Here is a 24198-nt window from a genome sequence, read left to right on the forward strand (position 1 = left end):
TGCATTGTAGACAAATTTGTTATGGTATGAAGATAGGTAGGAAAGCAAGCTGCAGAGAGGATCCAGAGACTGCAAAAGAATATGGGTAGATTAAGAAAATGGACTGAAACATGGCAGATGAAGTATACTTTGTGAAAAATGTGAGCTTGTCCACTTTGTACAGAAAACAAGGAAAGCAGAATATACTTAACTGGAGAGAAACTGGAGAATGTTGTTGTATGGAGGGATCTGGGTAGCTTGTGATGTATGGAGGTGGATGAACTTAAGGCGTGGATCGGTACCTGGGACTACGATGTTGTGGCCATCACGGAAACGTGGATAGAAGAGGGACAGGAATGGTTGTTGGAGGTTCCTGGTTACAGATGTTTCAGTAAGGTTAGGGAGGGTGGTAAAAAAGGAGGGGGGGTGGCGTTGCTAATTAGAAATGGTATAACGGCTGCAGAAAGGCAGTTCGGGGGTGATCTCCCTTTGGAGGTAGTATGGGCTGAAGTCAGGAATAGGAAAGGTGCAGTCACCTTGTTGGGTGTTTACTATAGGCCCCCCAATAGCAGCAGAGATGTGGAGAAACAGATTGGGAAAGGTGCAGAAGCCACAGGGTAGTTGTCATGGGCGATTTCAACTTCCCAAATATTGATTGGAAGCTCTTTAGATCAAGTAGATTGGATGAGGCGGTGTTTGCGCAGTGTGTCCAGGAAGCTTTTCTAACTCGGTATGTAGATTGTCTGACCAGAGGGGAGGCCATATTGGATTTGGTACTCGGTAATGAACCGGGACAAGTGACGGGCTTGTTAGTGGGTGAACATTTTGGTGATGGTGACCACAATTCTGTGACTTTCACCTTGGTTATGGAGAGAGATAGGTGCATGCAACAGGGTAGGTTTTACAATTGGGGGAAGGGTAATTACGATGCTGTAAGACAGGATCTGAGAAGCATAAGTTGGGAGCATAGGCTGTCAGGGAAGGATGTCGTGGAAATGTGGAACTTTTTCAAGGAACAGATACGACATGTCCTTGATATGTATGTACCTGTCAGGCATGAAAGAAATGGTCGTGTGAGGGAACCTTGGTTGACGAGGAAGGTTGAATGTCTTGTAAAGAGGAAGAAGGAGGCTTACATAAGGTTGAGGAAACAGGGTTCAGACAGAGCAGTGGAGGGATACAGGATAGCCAGAAGGGACCTGAAGAAAGGGATTAGGAGAGCTAAGAGAGGGCATGAAAAATCTTTGGCGGATAGGATCAAGGATAACCCAAAGGCATTTTATGTGTATGTGAGAGACATGAGAATGACAAGAACGAGGGTAGGTCCGATCAAGGACAGTAGTGGGAGACTGTGTATTGAGTCGGAAGAGATAGGACAGGTCTTGAATGAGTACTTTTCTTCAGTATTTACAAACGAGAGGGACCGTATTGTTGAAGAGGAGAGTGTGAAACGGACTGGTAAGCTAGAGGAGATACTTGTTAGGAAGGAAGATGTGTTGGACATTTTGAACAACTTGAGGATAGACAAGTCCCCCGGGCCTGATGGGATATATCCTAGGATTATGTGGGAAGCAAGAGAGGAAATTGCAGTACCGTTGGCAATGATCTTTTCGTCTTCACTGTCAACGGCGGTGGTACCAGGGGACTGGAGAGTGGCGAATGTTGTGCCCCTGTTCAAAAAAGGGAATAGGGATAACCCCGGGAATTACAGGCCAGTTAGTCTTACTTTGGTGGTAGGCAAAGTAATGGAAAGGGTTCTGAGGGATAGGATTTATGAGTATCTGGAAAGACACTGCTTGATTAGGGACAGCCAGCACGGATTTGTGAAGGGTAGGTCTTGCCTTACAAGTCTTATTGAATTCTTTGAGGAGGTGACCAAGCATGTGGATGAGGGTAGAGCAGTGGATGTAGTATACATGGATTTTAGTAAGGCATTTGATAAGGTTCCCCATGGTAGGCTTATGCGGAAAGTCAGGAGGCATGGGATAGAGGGAAATTTGGCCAATTGGATAGAAAACTGGCTAACCGGTCGAAGTCAGAGAGTGGTGGTAGATGGCAAATATTCAGCCTGGAGCCCAGTTACAAGTGGAGTTCCGCAGGGATCAGTTCTGGGTCCTCTGCTGTTTGTAATTTTTATTAATGACTTGGATGAGGGAGTCGAAGGGTGGGTCAGTAAATTTGCAGATGATACGAAGATTGGTGGAGTTGTGGATAGTGAGGAGGGCTGTTGTCGGCTACAAAGTGACTTAGATTTGATGCAGAGCTGGGCTGAGGAGTGGCAGATGGAGTTCAACCCTGCCAAGTGTGAGGTTGTCCATTTTGGAAAGACAAATAAGAATGCGGAATACAGGGTTAACGGTAGGGTTCTTAGTGAGGTGGAGGAACAGAGGGATCTTGGGGTCTATGTTCATAGATCTTTGAAAGTTGCCACTCAGGTGGATAGAGCTTGTAAGAAGGCCTATGGTGTATTAGCGTTCATTAGCAGAGGGATTGAATTCAAGAGTCGTGAAGTGATGTTGCAACTGTACAGGACTTTGGTTAGGCCACATTTGGAGTACTGTGTGCAGTTCTGGTCGCCTCACTTTAGGAAAGATGTGGAAGCTTTGGAGAGGGTGCAGAGAAGATTTACCAGGATGTTGCCTGGAATGGAGAATAGGTCGTACGAGGATAGGTTGAGAGTGCTAGGCCTTTTCTCGTTGGAACGGCGAAGGATGAGGGGTGACTTGATAGAGGTTTATAAGATGATCAGAGGAATAGATAGAGTAGACAGTCAGAAACTTTTTCCCTGGTGCAACAGAGTGTTACAAGGGGACATAAATTTAAGGTGAAGGGTGGAAGGTATAGGGGGAATGTCAGGGGTGGGTTCTTTACCCAGAGAATGGTGGGGGCATGGAATGCACTGCCTGTGGGAGTGGTAGAGTCAGAATCTTTGGTGACCTTTAAGCGGCAATTGGATAGGTACATGGATGGGTGCTTAAGCTAGGACAAATGTTCGGCACAACATTGTGGGCCGAAGGGCCTGTTCTGTGCTGTATTGTTCTATGTTCTATGTTCTATGAATCATAAAGACCTAGCAAGTAGATACAGCATGAAATTAGGAAGACAAATGGATTATTGATCTTTATTGCAAAAGGGACAGGTTATGACTTAGGGAAGTATTGCTACAATTTATTACAATACAAGGATATTGGTAAAGCTACAATTGGATTACTGTGTACAATTTTAGTCTCCTTACTTAAGGAGGGTGATATTTATATTGGGTGCAATTCAGAGGAGACTCAGATTCCTGGGAATAAGGGGATTGTCTAATGAGACTGAGGTGGCTAGGAGTTGAGAAAAATGAGAGGATATTGACTCATCTAAGATCCTGAGATTGTTAGGTTTACAGGTTTGATACTGGGAGGATATTACCTTTCATTGTGGAATCCAAACATGGAGAAAAATTTAAAAGTCTGAGGTTTTCCATTTAAAATTGAAACCAGGAGAAATTTCTTCTCTCAGAGAGTCAATCATTTTTGGAATTGTCTTCCCAGAGAACTGTAGCTGCTGGGTCATTGGGAAAATAGTCAAGGCTCTGTTTGGCAGATCTGTGGTTTACAAAGGAATTGAGGATTAGGAGGGACAGAAAAGGAGTTTATTTTATTCATTCCACGTCAACTGGGTGTCACTGGCAAGGCCAGCATTTATTGCCCATGGGAGGGACAATGGTCAGTGATGTCAGCCTTGATATTTTTGAATAGTGCAGCAAGTTTATGGGCCAAATGGCCTGATCCTGTTCCTTTTTCTTATGTTACTCATCTGACTTCGACACATAATGAGTGTTCAGGTTCAAGTGGACCTCTCTTCATTGCTAACTTTTGTGTGAAGAGACATTAAAAGAATGGCTGGACTGTGAATAGATAGGTACCATTGGCTGAATGGCTGACTTGTGATGCAGCGTGACACAAACAGCGTGGATTCAATTCCCACACAGGCTGAGGTCAGCATGAAGGTCACACCTTCTCAATCTCAACCTTTGGAATGGTGAGCCTCAGGTTAAATTCACTATCTGTAATGAGACAGCGGACCTATAGCAACTACTGCTTTTACAATTCCAATCTCTGGTATTATCTTGTACGAGAAGCAGTCTGTTATAACTTACTGAGGGTTTTAGCACTCCCTGGGAGGCAACTCAGTAGAACTTTGACAATGGGCTAAAAGCATTTAAAGTTCAGAGCAATCTTGAACCATGCTCTAATAGGTATGGCACCACAGCATAAAGCTAACTCAAACTTGAGTGGTGCATAGTGACACCCAGCTACAGGTATGAAATGGCTGTCATGGATAGGATTCTTATTATGGGTGAATTGGGCAGGCCTCGGCCTCATGATATTTAATGCAAAGAAATGTGAAGTGGTAAGAGTTTAGAGTACAAATTTGGATAGGCATTACAAAATAAGAACTATGATTTTAACGTGGGTTTGGAACAGAAAGATCTGAGGAATCGGAGCCTCAAACCTGGCATCTTGAGATTAAAACAACATTGAAAAAGCAGTGGTATTGTTTTCTTAAAAAAATTGAGGCTTTAATAATGAAAGCTAAGAAATTATGTTTAGTCTTTATAAGTCAGCTGGAAAATTGAGTCCAGCTCTGGCACTACATTTTAGGAACAAGGCACACAAAAGATTTGTTAGATTGGTTTTAGGGAAGACGGACTACAGTTATGTGTAGAGGCAAACGCATCCCGGACTTTTCTTCTTTGAACAGAGAAGGTTATGCAATGATTTATTAGAGTTGTTCATAATTATAAGAGGTTTTGATACATTACATACAGTGTAGCTGTTCCTTCTGAAGGAGGATCAGTAACCAGGCTTTATAATGGCCAAATGGCCTCTTCCTATGGTGTTTCCGTACTAAAAGACTCTATGACTAGAGAGCTTGTGTTGTGTGTCACTTTGTGTTATTGATTTGAAAATATAACGTCGTTTTTTCCCTCAGAAATTGAGAAGCTGAATCAAGTCAAAGTACAACATAAGTTGTTTAAAAAAGTCTTACATTTGAAATAGGAAAAGCTGTCTGGGGCAAACGTGCGTGGAATACAATGAGTGGAGCTGAGTTGCAAACCTTGTTGGCCTTAGTACCACCTCTGCCTATGAAGCTCTTTCCCGGTCTGCCCAATTGTTTGATGTTGGATTCAGTGCTGTTTACCCTCCCTGTCCTGCCATCTCCTAAAAACAATAAGTTGCATATAAGGAGACAGGATTATCCCAGCTTCTGTACAGCTGTATGAATAAACCATATTTAATAGACCCTTTTCTTTTATAAATGAATTTTCACCTTATGTTGAAATGTCCAGCTTCTGTTCAGCTGCAACAGTGGTATGATTTGAAAGCTATTAGCTCATGGTCTGCAGGGATTTCCTGCTGCAGACCCATGTCACATTCCCCTATATTGTAGCAGTCTTGAGCTGTGGCCTCACTATCTCATGTTTAATATATAGACCAAGGTAATAGCTCTCAAACCTTTACACCCACCGACCTCTCAGTTTGGACAAGAGATCCTCTATCGACTTTGACCTGCCACAACAAAATTACTCATCAGAATTAATGAGAACAAATGGAATCGATAAATATTTATACACAATTTATCCTCAATTAACTGTAATAAATATGAATCTAATTTTCTTTTAGTTAAATGGGATTAGAATAGTTCGGTGATTGTTTTTGACTGCTGCAGACCAGATGCGCCAAAGGGCCATTTTCTGCACTATGAACCTGAACAACTTCAAACAGAATAAGTAAATTATTACTTCTTGCCACACACAAAGTTTTGGATCTTTCTATATCATCAACATTAAAACCAAAAGTCAATATGTTTATTTGAAACATTTCAATGTACATTTTAAATCAACACAACCTTCTGAGAAAATATTATTTATCGATATTAGTCAAATAAAATCGACAGTAAGGTAAATATTACAGGTAGAACTACAAAATACTTGCTCGTGCTTATGGTTACTTTTACTGTGTACAGAAGAGCCAGTGTGAATGTGTGAAGTCATGTGAGAGATAAGGACGAGGGTTCTGGCCTATTCTCTCATATGTCCTTAGCTATGGTGTAATGCATTACTGGCTGGTATTTTGGACTGTTCTGCAGATAACCTGGATGACTCCCATGTACTTTGGGAACTACTGATTCAAGGGAATTTGACTGTGGAATAAATAACTAAATTTTAGTTTTATGGTTGCCATGACCGAGACATCTAATAACTGTAACAAAGCTGGTCCTTTTTTCTAAAAGTTGTTCCTTTTCTCAAGGATTCTTGGTTTTTTCAGAGGGGTCCTTGGTTTTTTCAGAGGGGTCATAAACCACTCAGACTCTGAGTCAACTGGATTGGTGCAGGGATAAAAGAGTATTGAGAGGACCTTGTGTTTGTATGTAAACAGATGAGACTTTAGGCTGAAGCTTTTATGTTTAGAAGTGACCTGTATAATGAAAGGAACATGGCCAATCCTGGAAACTGAAGTTAAGTTAGGAGTTCAGCAGTGGGCTGTGTGGAAATAGGCTGCTAAACTCTCTGTCCTTCTGTCCTTCTAATTCCAACCTTTAAACCTTTGTTTCATTTTTTGCTCTGTGTTTAAGGGGTTTGTTTATTGGGTTTGTTGTGCATATTCAGAACAGCACAATTAAGTCTAGTTTGGATAGACTGGGTTCTGTAGCTGTTCTTTATTCTGTTCTTTGTGAATAAATTCTTGCCTACTGTAAAACCTGGTAGTCAACCTCCAGGTAATTTTCACTGTACACAATTTTCACTAAACAAATTGCAAAATTATGGTCTGGTCTGCCTGCTTAAGAATGTGTTGAGTGATCTGCCCTAGTCCATAACACAACCACTGCTCAGTGAACTGCAGGTTGGAATTCTGCTCCATCCAAATATTTGTGAAGATGAGGTGAGGCTCTGTTTAGCATGACCTTCCAGTGGCTAAAATTTGATATTTGCTGCATCGTGTAGCTTACAACATTAGATTTAAAGGGACAATATGTCCATGTTTAAATAGTGGGGCGGCACGGTGGCTCAGTGGTTAGCACTGCTGCCCCACAGTGCCAGGGATCCGGGTTCGATTCTAGCCTTGTGCGACTGTCTGTGTGGAGTTTGCACGTTCTCCCTGTGTCTGCGTGGGTTTCCTCCAGGTGCTCCGGTTTCCTCCCACAGTCCAAAGATGTGCAGGTTAGGGGAATTGGCAATGTTAATTTGCCCATAGTGTTCAGGGATATGTAGATTAGGTGCATTAGTCAGGGGTAAATATAGGGTAGGGGAATGGGTCTGAGTGGGTTACTCTTCGGAGGGTCGGTGTGGACTTATTGGGCTGAAGGGCCTGTTTCCACATTGTAGGGATTCTGATTTTTCTGAGTTAAAAGCCACAGATAGGCTGGAGGTAATCATGTTGTTTAATAGCCCAACCATTAAATATATAGAACTACTGTGGAAAAACATATATAGGATTATAAAGTAGACATTTCTACATATCAGAAGATTCGTGGTACTGTAGTCTTCTTAACATTTCATTTCCGCCTTTTGCAGCAATACCCAAGGAGGCACTAATGCCACCGCATCTAAAACCTCAGACACAGACAGACTCTTCCCGCTTCAGTACTCACCTTGGATTAACACCAGGTAGGTAGAGAAAATGGTTGCAATAATTAAAAATTGTTTTTTGTCGCACTTACCAAATTGTGTACCTTATCGAATTGTAGCTCAGTGGCTGGACAGTTGGTTTGTAATGCTGAATGACACCAACAGCATGCGTCCAATCACCATGAAGGACTCTCCTTCTCCACGTCTGCCCTCGCCTGAGGTGTAGTGAACCTCAGGTTAAACCATTTCACTTAACGAGGACGTGCAATTTGGGAATGCAATCAGCAAACTTCATAGGATTGTCTAGTGAGTAAAGTGAACAAATGAAGTTTTCTGTTTAGACATTTGGGGTACATATGTATTAGCACAAATCTTGTAATTTAGCCTAACATGAATTTTTCTGTAAAGGATACATTTCCAAGTCAGAATGGTGAGTGGCTTGGAGGGGAATTTGAAGGTGATGGATTTCCTATTATCTGCTGCCATTGTCCTTCTAGATGGAAGTGGTTGTGGATTGGAAGGTGCAGTCTGAGGATCTTTGGTGAATTTCTGCAGTGCATCTTGTAGATTGTATACATTGCTTTTCGTTGTGGCAATGGAGGATGCAGAGGATGGTCATATCGGAAAGGAAGTGGGAAGGGGAATTAAAATGGGCAGTGACATGGAGGTCTGGTCAGCCCCTGCGAGCCCAGCTGAGATGCTCGGTGACACATTCCCTTAGTTTATGTTTGGTCTCCCCGATGCAGAGAAGACCACATCGGGAGCACCGGATACAATAAATTAGGTTGGAAGAGAGGCAGGTGAACCTCTGTCTCACCTGGAAGGACTGTTTGGGGCCTTGGATGAAGGTGAGGGGGTGTGGTGTACCAGCAGGCTTTGCATAATTTCCGGTTGCAGGGGAAGGTACCTGGAGTGGGGGGGTTGGTGTGGAGATTGGTGCAAACCAAGGACTGTCAAAGGGAACGGTCCTTGCAGAAGGCAGAGAGGGGTGGAGGGGAAGGTGTTCTTGGTGGTGAGGTCTAGTTGGAGTTGGGGGAAGTATTTAAGGATGATGCGTTGGATGCAGAGACTTGGTGGCGTGGTAGGTGAGGACAAGGGGGAATTGTGTTTAGAAGGGGAGGCTTTAGAGCAATGGAATGGGGAATGGAGGTGGTGCAGTGGAGAGCTGTCTGGATGACAAAGGGGTAAAAGCACATTGTTCGAAATAGGTGGACATTTGGGATGCTTGGGAGTGGAATGTCTCCTCATCTGAGCAGATGTGGCAGAAGCAGAGGAATTGGGGGAACGGGATGGAGTTCTTGCAGGATACCAGGTGGGAGGAGCTGTAATTCAGATAGTTGTGAGAGTCTGTGGGTTTATAGTAAACGTCTGTCAGGAGACTGTTGCTGGAGATGGAAACGGAGTGGTCAAGAAAGTGGAGGGAGGTGTCCAAGATGGTTTGAAATGTATGTGGGAGCAGCATGAGCCAGTTCATCCACTGAGGTTCACCTAGTTAACTCATTCTTTTTGGAGAAGGAAACCTGCCATCTTTACCTGGTCTGACTTATATTTGACTCCAGGCGCAAAACAATTCAGTTGAATCTTAAGTGCCTTCTGCACAGTAAAGTGCAGACCTAACCAGCGATACCAACAATTCGTGAACAAATTTGACATAATACTTGAATCAAGTCTCCTCTTACAGTTCATACTCCAGCAGATACAACCCAAGTTGATCCACCCATCCTAGTAAGACAACATTCTGGTTCCAGGCATTATTCTAGTAAACCTTACCTGAACTGCCTCCAACACATTTATATCCTTCCTAAATAAGGAGACCAACAATGTGCACAGTTTTCCAGATCTTACCAGTGCCCTGTGAAACTGAATGCGCCCTACTTTTGGATTGAGTTCCCTTTATAATAATACAGTTAGCTTTCATGAAACAGAAAATTGAGCAGGAGTAGGCCATTTGGCCCTTTAAGCGGACTCTGCCATTCGTTATGATCATGGCTGAGCATCTAACTCACTAGCCCACTCCTACTTTTCCCCATATACTTTGATTCCTTTAGCCACAAGTGCTTCATTGAACTCCTTGAACTCTCATAATGTTTTGGTGTTGACTGCTTTCTGTAGTAGTGAATTCCACAGGTTCATCACTCTCAGGTGGAGAAATTTCCCTTTATCTCAGTCCTAAATGATTTTCCCAACATCTTTAGATTGTGACCCTTGATTCTGGACTCCTCTGTCAATGGGAATATCCTTTCTACATCTCCCCTGTCTAGTCCTGTTAGAATATTATAGGTTTCTATGAGATTCCTTCCTCATTATTCTGAACGGCAATCCTAACTAGTTCAATCTCTCCTCATAAGTCAGTCCCGCCATCCCAGGAATCAGTCTGGTAAATCTTTGCTGCGATCTTTCAATAGCAAAAGCATCCATTCTCAGATAAGGACCAAAACTGCACACAATATTCCTTCGTGTGGTCTCAGCATAATTGCAGCAACACACCCTTGCTCCTGTACACAAATCCTCTCACTATTAAGGACAACAAACAATTTGCCTTCTTTACCGCCTACTGCATCCACATGCTTACCTCTGTAACTGGAGTTTAAGGATATCTAGGTCTCATTGCACATTTCCCTCTCTCAACTTAAGTCCATTCATAATAATCTGCCTTCCTGTTTTTGCCACCAAAGTGCATAAGCTCACATTTATCCATGTTATTAGGTTGAGTATAGTCTGCTGTCTGGTCAGCTCCAGGATATGCTGTTCAAAGAAACTATTCTGAAAGTATTCTCTGAATTTCTCTTCTTGGTTACTCATGCCCATCTAATTGTTCCATTTTATATGTTGATTAAAATATCCCATCTTTATTACCATATGTTTCAGAGAATCTCCTATTATCTTTTCCTTTTTACTCCATTCTACAGAGTGCTTCCTGTTGGGAGCCTGCACACCATTCTCACAAGTGAATTCTTGACTTTGTCATTTGTCATCTCAATCCAAACCACTTCTGCACATTGGTTTCCTGAGTTTATCTAATCCCTCTCTTTGGTGTTTACAGCATAATTATTTCTCAAAGTCATCCTTCCACCTTTTCCTACCTATCTTTCCTGAATATCCTGTACCCAGTTTCTTTATCTCCCACAGACATTTTGAGAACTTTTTAAAAAAAATCTAAGCAATAATCTTGCCTGGGTAGATATGTGTTCAAGCCTCACCTGGGATTATGTCACACTGATATATTATTAAGGAGTTACCCCTCTTTCTTATAATCCCAGAAAGGAATTCCCACCTTTCTGAAACTGAATTGGAGCAGAGGATAGCATTCTCCAGAAGGTCCTTCATGTGTTGAACAATTTTAGAAAGGGGTTAACTTGACACAATAGCAGCACTCTTGCCTCAGACAGAAGTGTGAGTCAGTCCAGGATCTAGCCTGGATTTTACATTGGAGAAATAATGGATGAATTCTCAATGTTTGTTACACTCAGTGTTTTACTCAAACTCATAGTGAAATCTGGAATCTGTACATCTGTAGCTAAATGAAGAAGTGCAGAAGTTGCAGTCAGTGATGTTTTGTTGAGATATCTCCAGACTGCAATCAACTAGAAATCATAGAACATTTCATTAATTTGTGTCCTTTGATGGGATTGCTGAAAGGGTCTCCATTTATTGCCTATTCTAACTGCCCTGAAACTGAGTGGCAAATTTTGCCATTTCAGAAATGTTTAACATTATTGGTGTGAATCTGGAATCAATGAATGCCCTCCTTTCTGCCTCATCCTGCCATTGTTGGCAGATGGGAGACTTCTCATTTGGCATGTCCAAAAAGCAAACTCTGTTGGGATTGTTTCAGGCTTCCCGGCTGCGTCCCTCATTTAAAGACACTCGGTGCTGGATCAAAGGATCCAGCATCAGGAAGGAGGGAATGCCTGTGAGCCAAGTCCCCGACCAATGCAGCTAACTCCTCCTTAACCCACCACCCTATCATTGTCTGGCTCTGTGGTGATTCTTAGTTTTGGGTGAGTATAGTACCATTAGCAGCCACCACCTTACCTAAGGCACTGTTGAGAAATGAAGAGTTGCTAACTAGTGGCTGATTGGCAGCTCTCAGTCGCTGGGACATTTGCCCCTGAGGTCCCAGGTAAGTTCTGCCACTGCCAGTTAATGTGGCAGAGACATGTGGCTTTCTCCAACTCACCAACCAGAAGGTGAGACTTTCGTTGCCGTCATTAAATTCTGTCCACTGTTACTAGACACCTTCAAACTCACCTTGCAAATCAACTGATCCAAGGCTGAGAATGAGCGTAGCCTCTTTCTTGCGGCTCTCATTGTAAAACTCATGGTCCATTTAATTTTGTTTCCGGATAATACTTTCAACTAGTGCCAAAAGTTTGTTGATATCAGTTGTTTGCCTCAAATCCATATTCAATGTTGGTAACGGGTTCTTCAATGTTTTTGTTAGTGAGTTTGCAATTCTCTGGATATCCTAAGTGTGCAATATAATTTATTCATCTTAGTGCTTTTATCACAAAGACAAATGTAACATACTATTTCCATTTCATCATGACCGTTCTGCCATCTCTTCTGGTATTGTAACAAATTTATTTAAGTAGCAAATGGTTTTCAATTCCAGCCTTTGAACCACTGATCTGTTTGTTTTTAAGGTAATAAACCTTAATTTTATTCAAAAAATCAGCAGGAGAAGAAATTGTTTGATGGACAATTTACACTTTAAGATTTCATTTAAAGGTAAATGTGAGGTGCTGCATTTTGGAAAAGCAAATCTTAGCACTTAATGGTAAGTCCGAGGGAATGTTGCTAAACAAAGAGACCTTGGAGTTCATTGTTCCTTGAAAGTAGAGTTGCAGGTAAATAGGATAGTGAAGCAGGCATTTGGTATGCTTCCCTTTATTGTCAGAGTATTGACTGTAGGAGTTGGGAGGTCATGTTGCTGCTGTGCAGGACATTGGTTAGGTCACTTTAAAATATTGCACGCACTTCTGGTCTCCTTCCTATTGGAAGGATGTTGTGAAACTTGAAAGGGGTTCAGAAAAGATTTACAAGGATGTTGCCAGGGTTGGAAGATTTGAGCCATTGGGAGAGGCTAAATAGGCTGGGGCTGCTTTCCCTGAAGTGTCGGAGACTGAGGGGCGACCTTACAGAGATTTATAAAATCATGAGGGGCATGGTGGATAGGATAAATAGACAAGATCTTTTCCTCGGGCTGGGGGAGTTTAGAACTAGGTGACATAGGTTTAAGGTGAGAGGGGAAAGATATAAAAGGGACCTAAGGGGCAACATCTTCACGCAGAGGGTGTTGCGTGTTTGGAATGAGCTGCCAGAGGAAGTAGTGGAGGCTGGTACAATAGCAGCATTTAAAAGGCATCTGGATGGGTGTATGAATAGGAAGGGTTTAGAGGGATATGGGCCAAGTGCTGACAGGTGGGACTAGATTAGGTTAGGATATCTGGTCGGTAAGGACGAGTTGGACCAAAGGGTCTGTTTCCGTGCTGTACATCTCTATGACTCTACAACATTGGTGGTGGAGGGAGTGGATGCTTGTGGATGAAGTGCCAATCAAGTGAGGCGCTTGATCCAGAATCCAGGAACATCCAACATCCAACACAGTTGATCAGTCCTGAAGGTGCCAGGTATTGGAATTGAGGTCTATACATGAATTTCCAAAAGACATTTGAGACGTTATTGCACATGATCAAAGTTCATGGTGTTGGGATAGTAAATGAGCACGGACAGAGGAACTCGCAGGAAACACAAGAGTCTGAATAATTTTCAGGTTGGCAAACTGTGATCAGTGTGTTGCTGGAAAATCGCAGCAGGTCAGGCAGCATCCAAGGAGCAGGAGAATCTTCATTCCTGAAGAAGAGCTTATGCCCGAAACGTCGATTCTCCTGCTCCTTGGATGCTGCGTGACCTGCTGCGCTTTTCCAGCAACACATTTTTCAGCTCTGATCTCCAGCATCTGCAGTCCTCACTTTCTCCAAACTGTGACCAGTGGAATATCACAGGGATCAATGTGGAAGTTACAACCATTTATAAAACATAATATGGCTCAGGCAAAGAGGTGGCTTGTATTGTAACCAAAATTTCTGATCGGCAGAAAACCAAGATGTGAGGAGCATGCAGAAATTCTAAATGGATGCAGATAGGTTAAAAGAATAAACATAAAAATGGCAGATGAGATGTACTGTGAAGAAAATGTGGAATTGTCCCCTTTGTCTCAAAGAATAGAGAAGTAGAACCTTGCTTAATTGAAGAGAGACTGGAGAATGCTGCTCTACACAGGGATCTGGGTGACCTTGTATGTGAATCATAAAGAATTAGCAAGAAGGTACAGCACATAATTAGGAATGCAAATGAATTGTTGACCTTTATTGCAAGAGGAATGGAACATAAAATTAGGGAAGACTTGCACAAGTTGTACAGGGTATTTGTAAGACGACAGTTGGATTCCTGCATTTTAGTCTCCTGTCTTAGGGAAGGTTATACTTGTATTGGGTGCAGTTCAGAAGAGAGTTACAAGGTTGTTCCTGAGAGTACGGGATTGTCTGATGAGGAAAGGTTGCGCTAGCTGGAGTTTAGAAAAATGAGAGGCGATCTTACTGATACATAACTTCCTGAAGCAGGTAGGTTTCAGTTTGATACTGGGAGGATGTTACCTTTTGTTGTGGATCCCAAAGCTGGGGCACAATTTAAAATTTAAAATGGAAACCAGGAGAAATTTCTTCTATTGAAGTCGATTATGTTTGGAGTTGTCTTCCTCAGAGAACTGTAGGGGATCGGGTCATTAGGAAAATATTCAAGGCTGTGTTTGATAGATTTTGGTTTACAAGAGAGTTGAGGGTTAGGACATCACTGCAAATCCTTAATTGCCCAGAAGGCAGTTAAAAGTCAACCACATTGCTGTGGATCTGGAGTCACATGTAGGCCAGACCAGGTAAGGATGGCAGTTTCCTTCCATAAAGGACATTAGTGAATCAGATGAGTTAAAGTCATTGGGTCAGCCATGACATATTTCAGTGGTGGTGCAATATTGAGGGGCCAGATGGTCTACTCTACTTGCTACCTTATACATCCCAGTTTGCCACATAATAAGTGCTCAGAGCACCATCAGTTGGACACTGCTTTCATTTTACAACTTTGGTGCAAAGAGTGGCTTACCAGTGAACAGGTAACTGAACAATCCCAATCACTGGTACTAGCCTATCCCAGAAGCAAACTGGCTTAATGTTCTGGGGGCTTTGCAAACTTGGGATAAAATTGTCACTGCAGAGTAATTCTATTAAAAATATCATCATCGTTACAAAACCTTTCCGATTTCACCGTCCTATGTTTGAGATTTTTCTCACAATTGATTTTGTTTAAGGAATATCCTGACATTTTCCTTTCTTTGAGAATAATAATCAGACAGCTATTCAACAATTCAAGTCCATGACTGCTCAGTAGTTGAGACAGAAAAGAAATTATGAAGTAAATTCCAATTTCAAATGAATAATTAAGCATCTCCTCCCTCCTCCCTCCACATTACTTTGCTTTGAAAATTGTGTATTCAGTAAATTGCTGTGCTGGGTAAATCAAGATAATGTTGAGTTCTATTTTTTGTGGACAGATATGGTACAATAGGTCCAAACTAACTCAAACTTGACTGCAGATTGTGTGGTGCACCGTGCGTGTTGAAATATAAATATGACATAACTGTAATGGGTGGTGTTATGGGCTAAATAGACAGATGTGGAATGCTTGAAGCACGAAGGAATTTCAAAGAAGTGTTTGACAGGAAGAATGAAGACCCATACTACAAAATAAGGGATATGATCTTAATGTGGATTTGGGACACAGAGAATCACAGATCTTTGAATCTAGCAATGATGAGCATTGAAAATGCAATGGGACCCTTGACATGGTAAAAAGGTAAAGCCACCATTGTCATACCAGGCCATAGGGCTGCTTCACATTACAGAGAGATGACCGGTGGTGGTTTAACATGAGGGTCACCATACTGCAGGTGAGGTCAGAGTTTGAGAAAGGAAGTCCTTCATGGTGACTTCAGCCAGAGTGGGAATTGAACGCATGCTGTTGGTGTCACTCTGTATCACAAACTAGCTGTCCAGCCAACTGAGAGACCTCCCACACCAAACACCTCCCCCCCACCCCACCCAATATTATAAATAGAGGCATTAGTTACAAAAGCAAAGAATTTATCGGTTAAGCTTTATAGGTCAAAATTAATGCTTCACCTGGAATATTGAGTTTGCCATACTTTAGGAATGGCATAAAGAAGAAGGGCTTATGCCCGAAACGTCGATTCTCCTGTTCCCTGGATGCTGCCTGACCTGCTGCGCTTTTCCAGCAACACATATCCAGCTCATACTTTAGGAATGTCTCATAACTTTGAACAAGGCACAGAAGATTTGTCAGATTGATTTTGGGAATAAGGGACTTCTGTGTACAGGCAAGCAAAGTCAGGCCTTTTCCTCTTTGAACAGAGAAAGTTATGCAGTGACTCAATTGAAGTGTTCAAAAATATGAGGTTTCGATTTTTTCAATTGAGCGTAGCTGTTCATGCAGAAGGAGGGTCAGTAACCAGGCTTTCTAATGGACCAAATGGTCTCTTCCTGTGTTACATGCTTTTATGAATGAAGGGCTTGTGTTGTATATCCCTTTTATTCTCGATCAGAAAATTTAACATCGTTTCTTTCCTCAGAAATTGAGAAGCTGAACCATGACAGAGTACAAAGTAAGTTGTTTAAAAACATCTCACAGTTGAAATAGGAATAAAATATCGATCTTCATCTGGGGCAGACGTGTTTATGAGTGGAATGCAATGAGTGGAGCTGAGTTTTAAACCTTGTTGGTCTTAGTACCACATCTGCCTGTGAAGTTCTTCACCAGCCTGCCCAATTGTTTGATGTTGGATTCAGTGCTGTTTTCCCTCCCTTTCTTGCTGTCTCCTAAAAGCACTAAGTTGCTTATAAGAAGACAGGATTATCCCAGCTTCTGTACAGTCTATGAATACATCGTATTTAATAGACCTTTTTGCTTTATAAATGAATTTTCACCTTATGTTGAAATGTCAGGCTTCTGTTCAACTGCAACAGTGGTATGATTTGAAAGTTATTAGTTCATGGTCTGTAGGGATTTGTTCTTGCAGACCCATGTCACATTTCCCCCGTATTGTAGCAGTCTTGACAGAAAATGATTTGAGCTGTGGCCTCTCACCCAAATATTTAAAATATAGAGCAAAATACTAGCTTTCAAACATTTTTATCCACTGACCTCTCAGGTGGGAAAAATAGGATTCCCCACCCACCTTCACTTCCTACAGAAAAAAAATCCATCAGAATTAATGGGAACATATGGAAATCTTGTACATTTAGTGCTTTGTTCACAATTAAACATAATAAGTATATAATTATTTATGGGTTTACAATAGTATGGTTTCATTTCAATAAAATGTTCAAAATGTAGAACAAGACTCAAGGCACCACGGTCTTCTGTAACATCTCATTTCTGTCTTTTGCAGCTTTATCCAGGGGTGCACTAATGCCACCACGTTCAAAATTAGACATACAGGCAGAGCCTTCCCGCTTCAGTACTCTTCCGAGATTAACACCACGTAAGTAGAGAAATTGATTAAAACACATTGTTTTCCAAAGTTTTATCAAATTGCATACCTTGCCTAATTACAGAAATAAGTTTCACTCACCAGGAAATGCACATTGTGCAACTTAGGAATGCAATCAACAAACTTCATAGGATTTTCTCGCAAGTGAAATGAATCAATGGTGTTAATGTAACGTCTCTGTTGAGATATTTTGTACAGCACTTAAGATGTTTCACTGCAATTATATAGAGCCTTGGGGTGCCCTCTCCTGGTATATTGTGGACAGTCTTGGTCTTTGTCTCTCAGAAGGGTTGAAGTCGGTTCTGCTATGTGTTTCTTCAATGTGAGTCTGCTTTAACATGGTTGAAGAATTTAGATCATTACTTGTAGAATGTGAATTTTCCTTACCTGTATTGACTATGACGCGATTGTGGCCCCATTAGCTTAAATGGCGTAGATAATGGGTAATTTTATTTGACACGAGATCACACAAGAATGGAACTATCGTGTTATATCAGAACTGACTGTACTTGCAATACCTGGTGTGCAGCAGTAGTTCATCAGTTTAATCACTGGGATGGCAGGATTGGCATATCAGGAAAGATTGAGGATACTGGGCACATATTCTTGAGAGTTTTGAAGAATGCACATGACCTAATGGAAATTTGCAACATTCATGTAGAACCATAAGAAAAAAGAACAGGAGTAGGCCATTTGGATCCTCAAGCCTGCTTCATCACTCCAGAAGATCAACGCTGATCCAATATTCCTAATATCCACTATCCTGCCCATTCCCTGCAACACTTGATTCACCTATTGACCAAGAAGCTATCTATTTCAGCCTTAAATCTACACAGTTAAAAATCACACAACACCAGGTTATAGTCCAACAGGTTTAATTGTTGGACTATAACCTGGTGTTGTGTGATTTTTAACTTTGTACACCCCAGTCCAACACTGGCAACTCCAAATCATTAAATATACGCAAGGACTTTACTCCCACAGCTCTGTGCAGCAAGGATGCCAAAGACATATGGCCGCATATGTGACAACATTATACATAATTTTCACTGTACTTCTGTACTTGAGTACACATGGCAATAAAATGTAAATCTAGATCTAAATCTCAGCGCCCCTTTATTCTGAGGCTATGCCTCTGGTCCTAGACTCTCCCATGAGGTGAAACATCCTCTCAACATTTACCCTGTCAAGCCCATTAAAAGTCCTATGTGTTTCATTCCTCTAAACTCCAGTGAGTAGGGTTCCTACATGTTTAGCCTTCATTCATTAGACAATCCTTCCATATCCAGGATCATCTTTGTGAACCTTCTATGAATTGCCTCTAATTAAATTTTATCTTTCCTTAAATAAGGGGACCAAAACTGCTCACAGTGCTCCAGACGTGGTCTCTTCAATACCTTGTACAGTTGCAGTAAGGCTTCCCTACTCTTATGTTCCAACCCCAACTTTAGGGCAGCACAGCGACTCAGTGGGTTAGCACTGATGCCTCACAGTGACAGAGACCTGGGTTTTATTCCACCCTCGGGTGTCTTTGTGGAGTTTGCACATTCTCCCTGTGTCTACATGGGTTTCCTCCAGATGCTTCAGTTTCCTCCCACAGTCCAAAGATATGTAGGTTTGGTGGATTTACCATGCTAAATAGCCCTATTGTATGTAGACGAAGCGGGGTAGCTTTTAACATGGTTAAATATGGCAGCTAGGGAAGTGATTGCTGGGCCTCTTACTGAGATATTTGTATCACTGATAGTCACAGGTGAATTGCCAGAAGACTGGAGGTTGGCTAACGTAGTGCCACTATTTAAAAAAAGGTGGTAAGGGCAAGCCAGGGAACTATAGACCAGTGAGCCTGACATCAGTGGTGGACAAGTTGTTGGACGGAATCCTGAGGGACAGGATATGCATGTATTTGGAAAGGCAAGGACTGATTAGGGATGTCAACATGGCTTTGTGCATGGGAAATCACATCTTACAAACTTGATTGAGTTTTTTGAAGAAGTAACAAAGAGGATTGATGAAGGCAAAGCAGTAGATGTGGTCTGTATGGACTTCAGTAAGGCATTTGACAAGGTTCCCCATGGGAGATTGGTTAACAAGGTTAGATTTCATGGAATACAGGGAGAACTAGCCATTTGGATGCAGAATTGGCTCAAAGGTAGAAGACAGACTGGGGCCTGTGACCAGTGGAGTGCCACAAGGATCAGTGCTGGGTCCACTACTTTTCGTCATTTATATAAATGATTTGGGTGTGAGCATAAGAGGTATAGTTAGTAAGTTTGCAGGTGACACCAAAATTGGAGGTGTAGTAGACAGCGAAGAGGGTTACCTCAAATTACAACAGGATCTTTATCAAATGGGCCAAAGGGCCGAGGAGTGTCAGATGGAGTTTAATTCAGATAAATGCGAGGTGCTTCATTTTGGGAAAGCAAATCTTAGCAGGACTTATACATTTAATAGTAAGGTCCTAGGGAGTGTTGCTGAACAAAGAGACCTTGGAATGCAAGTTCATAGCTACTTGAAAGTGGAGTTGTAGGTAGATATGATAGTGAAGAAGGCATTTGGTATGCTTTCCTTTATTGGTCAGAGTATTGAGTACAGGAGTTGGGAGGTCATGTTGCGGTTAGGCCACTGTTGGAATATTGCGTGCAATTCTGGTCTCTTTTCTATCAGAAAGATGTTGTGAAACTTGAAAGGGTTCAGAAAAGATTTACAAGGATGTTGTCAAGGTTGGAGGATTTGAACTATAGGGGGAGGTTGAACAGTCTGGGGCTGTTTTCCCTGGAGCGTCAGAGGCTGAGGGGTGACCTTATAGAGGTTTGTAAAATCATGAGGGGCATGGATAGGGTAAATAGGCAAAGTCTTTTCCCTGGGGTTGGGGAGTCCAGAACTAGATGGGCATAGGCTTAGGATGAGAGGGGATAGATATAAAAGAGACCTAAGGGGCAACTTTTTCACGCAGAGGGTGGTACGTGTATGGAATGAGCTGCCAGAGGAAGTGGTGGAGGCAGGTACAATTGCAACATTTAAGAGGAATTTGGATGGGTAAATGAATAGGAAGGGTTTGGAGGGATATGGACCAGGTGCTGGCAGGTGGGACTAGATGAGTTGGGATATCTGGACGGCATGGCCAAGTTGGACCAAAGGGTCTGTTTCCATGCTGTACATCTCTATGACTCTATGACTCTATGTCTTTTTAATTATTTGGAGGCTCCTTTTCCACTGCACTATCCATCATTTAAAAAACTGCCTAATGTGACTTTGAGCCATGGTGATCACACAATCAGTCTTTGTCTCTAATCCATTAGTTAGTCTCAGTAAGTGTGCAATTGGGGAAACTATAATTGGTCTCAAAACAACATTAATTTCCATGAAGTTTTGACTTCATCATTAGTCGTAACTATGGCATAAGATCCACTGAATTCCCTCAGCTAGTGGAGAAAAAAGTCATAATTGCCTCTCCTGAAAGTCATAATAAAATATACATGGTTGAATTTCAGATAGGAAGAGAAGGCTCAGCTGTAATGTCTCTAGACCAACAATGTAGCACTACATATGCAGAATGGCCCAAAAGAGTGAAATGAAGCTGATGGCATGTATCTATCTCAGCGTGAGCTCTCCACGGAAGATGAGAAAAATTGGAGAGACATATTTGCTGAACTATGTTCATATGTGTGTATCTAACATATTTTATAATTTCTCCAGCAATTGTCAATAGTGAGCTCCAGTTAAAGTTGCAGCGGAGAAGGGCAGCAATGGATGATATTCTTCCCAATCCATCTCTCAGTGATCCAGAGAAGCAGTGAAGCGTGGAAATGAAATTTGGGTGGAACGAAGTTTAAACATGTAGCACCTGGACATTGAAATGTGTGAAGTGTCATTGAGTTCTCTTTTGGATAATATCAAACTAAACCTCTTCACAAAGTGTATAATCACAAAGTGATTCCAATACCTTCATGAACTTTGGTAATTGTCATTGCTGCATTTCCTATTTTATGGCAGTTAAGTAAAATGTTTAATCATACAACCTGGATTGTACTGTGAAGTGCAACAATGTGTCACTGTTCTTTTACACATAGTTGAACAAGATACAAACATTAAATTTTGATGGTGAGATTGTAGACCTTGTGCCAATTCTTTGCAGACACCTACCTGAGTTAAATTCAGGCTCATACTTTGATGTACATAGGTTAGTAATCATGATGGTGTATTTACCAGAGAATTTGAGACTCTCTCAGACTGAGATGGATGAGTTGAAGTTAAAACGAGCTTTGTGGGCCCATCTTGCTATCTTAATTTAGTGTGAATTTCACTGTTCAACTGGCATATGTGGTCAACTTTTAAGATAGATGAGGGATTTTAAGATAGATGAGGGATGTGGTAGTGGTCTTTATGTGTGAAATATCTAAAAGTAGCACGCAAATCAATAGTGAAAAGTTAATAGACTCGATGACTTTTCTCATTCTCTTGTATCTTGTCAGTGGGAAATGAAAAGTGTACACAAACTGGAATAGATTGTGGAAGGGACAAAAATCTCACTTAAAGGTGAAGGATGAACAGTGAAAGAATGGGTTTCGCCACTAGAGTGCAGCTCCTTCTTAACTCTAATGCCTGCATCATGTTAAAAGGTTGTGCAGGAGTACATGTGGACAGTAATATTTGCTTTATAACAAAGCTGAGCTAAGTAACCAGCAGTGCTGTGAAAATCGATCTCGAAATGTTTTTAAACATAGTACACTTTATGTTAAGCACTTTTATAGGATTTAATATTAATTTTGAATGTACTCAAATAGGTTGAAATGATACTTAGTAGATCATAACATAGAACAGACTTATTTTGTTTTTCCACAAGTTTCCCCCAATCCTCACTCAATGCAGTGAATCTTGTTAAAAATGGTTTCAAGTGTGTTGATATCCAACCCTCACATTCAGTGGCTATTGTTTATCTGTGATCTTTAACAGTATCACTGGATTTTTTCAGGTGGAGAACATTAAAGAACTACCTGGACCCATCTTTAACTAATAAAATCTAATCCTGTCTTCATCCAGACTTGTAGCATCAACATTATAATTACTAAGAATCCTCCATAATTGTTCTGCTCTAAGTCCAGGAGCATTGAGACTAAATATATCGAACCTCTATTGTTGTCCTGGCTGAATTGAGTGACCACTGTGCAAATCATTGAACCTCTGGCCTATATGACTTACTTACACTCCTCAAATTGTCATTTATAGGGAGCAGGATAGAGCATCTGTAGTTAACACTATAAAAGCAAATGTTTCTGTATACATTTATGGATTGCACTATTCTGTATTTAATTGTAACTATTTTGCAAATTGTTAACTAAGTGAAAATAAAATTGTGACAAATATTTTACTTAATTGTTGTGGTGTTTATAATATTTTAGCCTGTTCTGGGTATTACTAATGTCAGGTGAAATTCTCCTTGTTCAACATTGTTTCAGTCTATGTACTATAAATGTGCACAATAGTGCAAACCTGTAATGTCATCCCTATCTCCAAGTCAGAAGGTATGAGTTTCAGTCCTACTTCAGGACTTGATAGACACAGAAGGTGCGTTAATTATTTGGACACATAGGTTGAGTATCAAATGTATTGTACTGTATACATATTGTATGTATAAGCGGGATAAGTAATATGCCCATATTGACACCCACTGCATGTTTAACTTTCTGCTTAAAAGTTTGCAAAGTGAAGCTTGTTAAATCATGCAAGGATTTGTTTCAAGCAGAATCCCACCCAGCAGGAAAACAAATTTGAAGAACAAACGAGGAGGTCTGAGGGATGTGGTGGGCAACAGAGAAGATGTCAGTGAATCTGATCTACAAAACTCTAATCTCAACCCATCTTGCTTGCTCTCCAACAATGTTATACTGTGGGAACTATGTAGAAAGTTGTTGACAGTATCACCATTTGGAAATATTGGGTAACTGATCTAAAGCAAGTCAATAAGAAAAGTCATGTGACAATAGTGGCGCTGGAATACCAGGAATGGTCTAACCATCACTGTGGAGCAATGGAAAGAGAGTTAAAAAAAAGGTTTTCCAGCCCAATTTAGCTCATTGCCTCTGTTCTAACTGTTGAAATGTCATATATTTAATCTTATTCCCCAGCTCTTCCCTTTTCTTCTCCAAGGGTTCTTTTTAAAAAAAACATGATTTATTATATCCATTTCCATTTAAAATCTGTCATGGATTTTCTTGTATTTAAACTTCTGATGTGACATTACATGTGCTCTACACTTTGTATATAAATAAATTCTCTCATTCTACTCCTTCCCCTTTTAGCAATGATCTTACATTTTATGGCTTCTATTTAGTTACTGACTTACCATGACGATGTTTGCTATTTACTTTATCAAGCCCTTTGTGATTTTACTTATCTCTGTCAAATTGCCTCAAATTTCTTGTGCTGGAAATGTGATGCTGGAAAAGCGCAGCAGGTCAGGCAGCGTCCAAGGAGCAGGAGAATCGACGTTTCGGGCATGAGCCCTTCTTCAGGAATTGAGCCCTTCCTTTCAGCTCTGATCTCCAGCATCTGCAGTCCTCACTTTCTCCTCAAATTTCTTGTGAAAATGATACCACTGCCTTTAATGTCTCATTGTAGCCAAAAGGTAGTATTCAGTATGATCCTATTGAATCCTCTTGTACTTTCTCCATTAGCCTTGATGTACTTCCCAAAGCCAGGAAACCCCCTAAAGCTGTGCACTGTTTGCACTAATAGAAAAACCCTGATTTATATCTTTTTAGTACTGACTTTTTCTTTTTGAATTCCATGTCCCTGTTGATATAATTTATGATCACACATACTTTATTTACAGCTTTATCTATTATTTATCTCAAATATTTGAAAATCTGTGGTCATGACATCCCACAGAATTTCTTTTATCAACATATGCTACTTCTTCAAACAGTTATTAGATGTGACTTGTCATTTGCAAATCCTCATCCTCCATCTCATATGA

General features: G+C 41.1%; 1 protein-coding gene and 1 long non-coding RNA gene across 8 annotated transcripts in view; one reads left to right on the forward strand and one right to left on the reverse strand.

The window, feature by feature from the left end:
* The window catches only part of LOC122565212 (uncharacterized), a 55255-nt gene extending 37193 nt beyond the window's left edge, over positions 1 to 18062 (reverse strand). Inside the window, exons 1-2 of one of the 2 annotated variants that reach the window (XR_015751864.1) lie at positions 17301 to 18062; positions 7687 to 7897 (exon numbers count right to left, since the gene is read on the reverse strand). This is a non-coding gene — a long non-coding RNA (uncharacterized LOC122565212). Of the gene's footprint in view, positions 1 to 7686; positions 7898 to 10868; positions 10931 to 17300 lie in introns of those variants that run through there. The other variant, XR_006316112.2, reaches the window with a different exon arrangement.
* Positions 1 to 22583, forward strand: part of LOC122565211 (signal-transducing adaptor protein 1-like) — a 64950-nt gene extending 42367 nt beyond the window's left edge. For 5 of the 6 annotated variants that reach the window (XM_087976120.1, XM_043720955.2, XM_043720953.2 and 2 more), the window contains 4 exons: positions 7541 to 7633; positions 16299 to 16331; positions 17118 to 17210; positions 20919 to 22583. In XM_087976120.1, the coding sequence (XP_087832246.1) occupies positions 7541 to 7633; positions 16299 to 16331; positions 17118 to 17210; positions 20919 to 21019 (320 nt within the window). In that variant the 3' untranslated portion in view covers positions 21020 to 22583. The remainder of the gene's footprint in view (positions 1 to 7540; positions 7634 to 16298; positions 16332 to 17117; positions 17211 to 20918) is intronic. The other variant, XM_043720954.2, reaches the window with a different exon arrangement.
* The last annotated feature ends 1615 nt before the right edge of the window (positions 22584 to 24198 follow it).

This window comes from Chiloscyllium plagiosum, unplaced genomic scaffold (genome assembly GCF_037043375.1).
Source record: "Chiloscyllium plagiosum isolate Xiang-an unplaced genomic scaffold, Cpla_swu_hap1 HiC_scaffold_28, whole genome shotgun sequence".
Lineage (NCBI taxonomy): Eukaryota > Metazoa > Chordata > Chondrichthyes > Orectolobiformes > Hemiscylliidae > Chiloscyllium > Chiloscyllium plagiosum.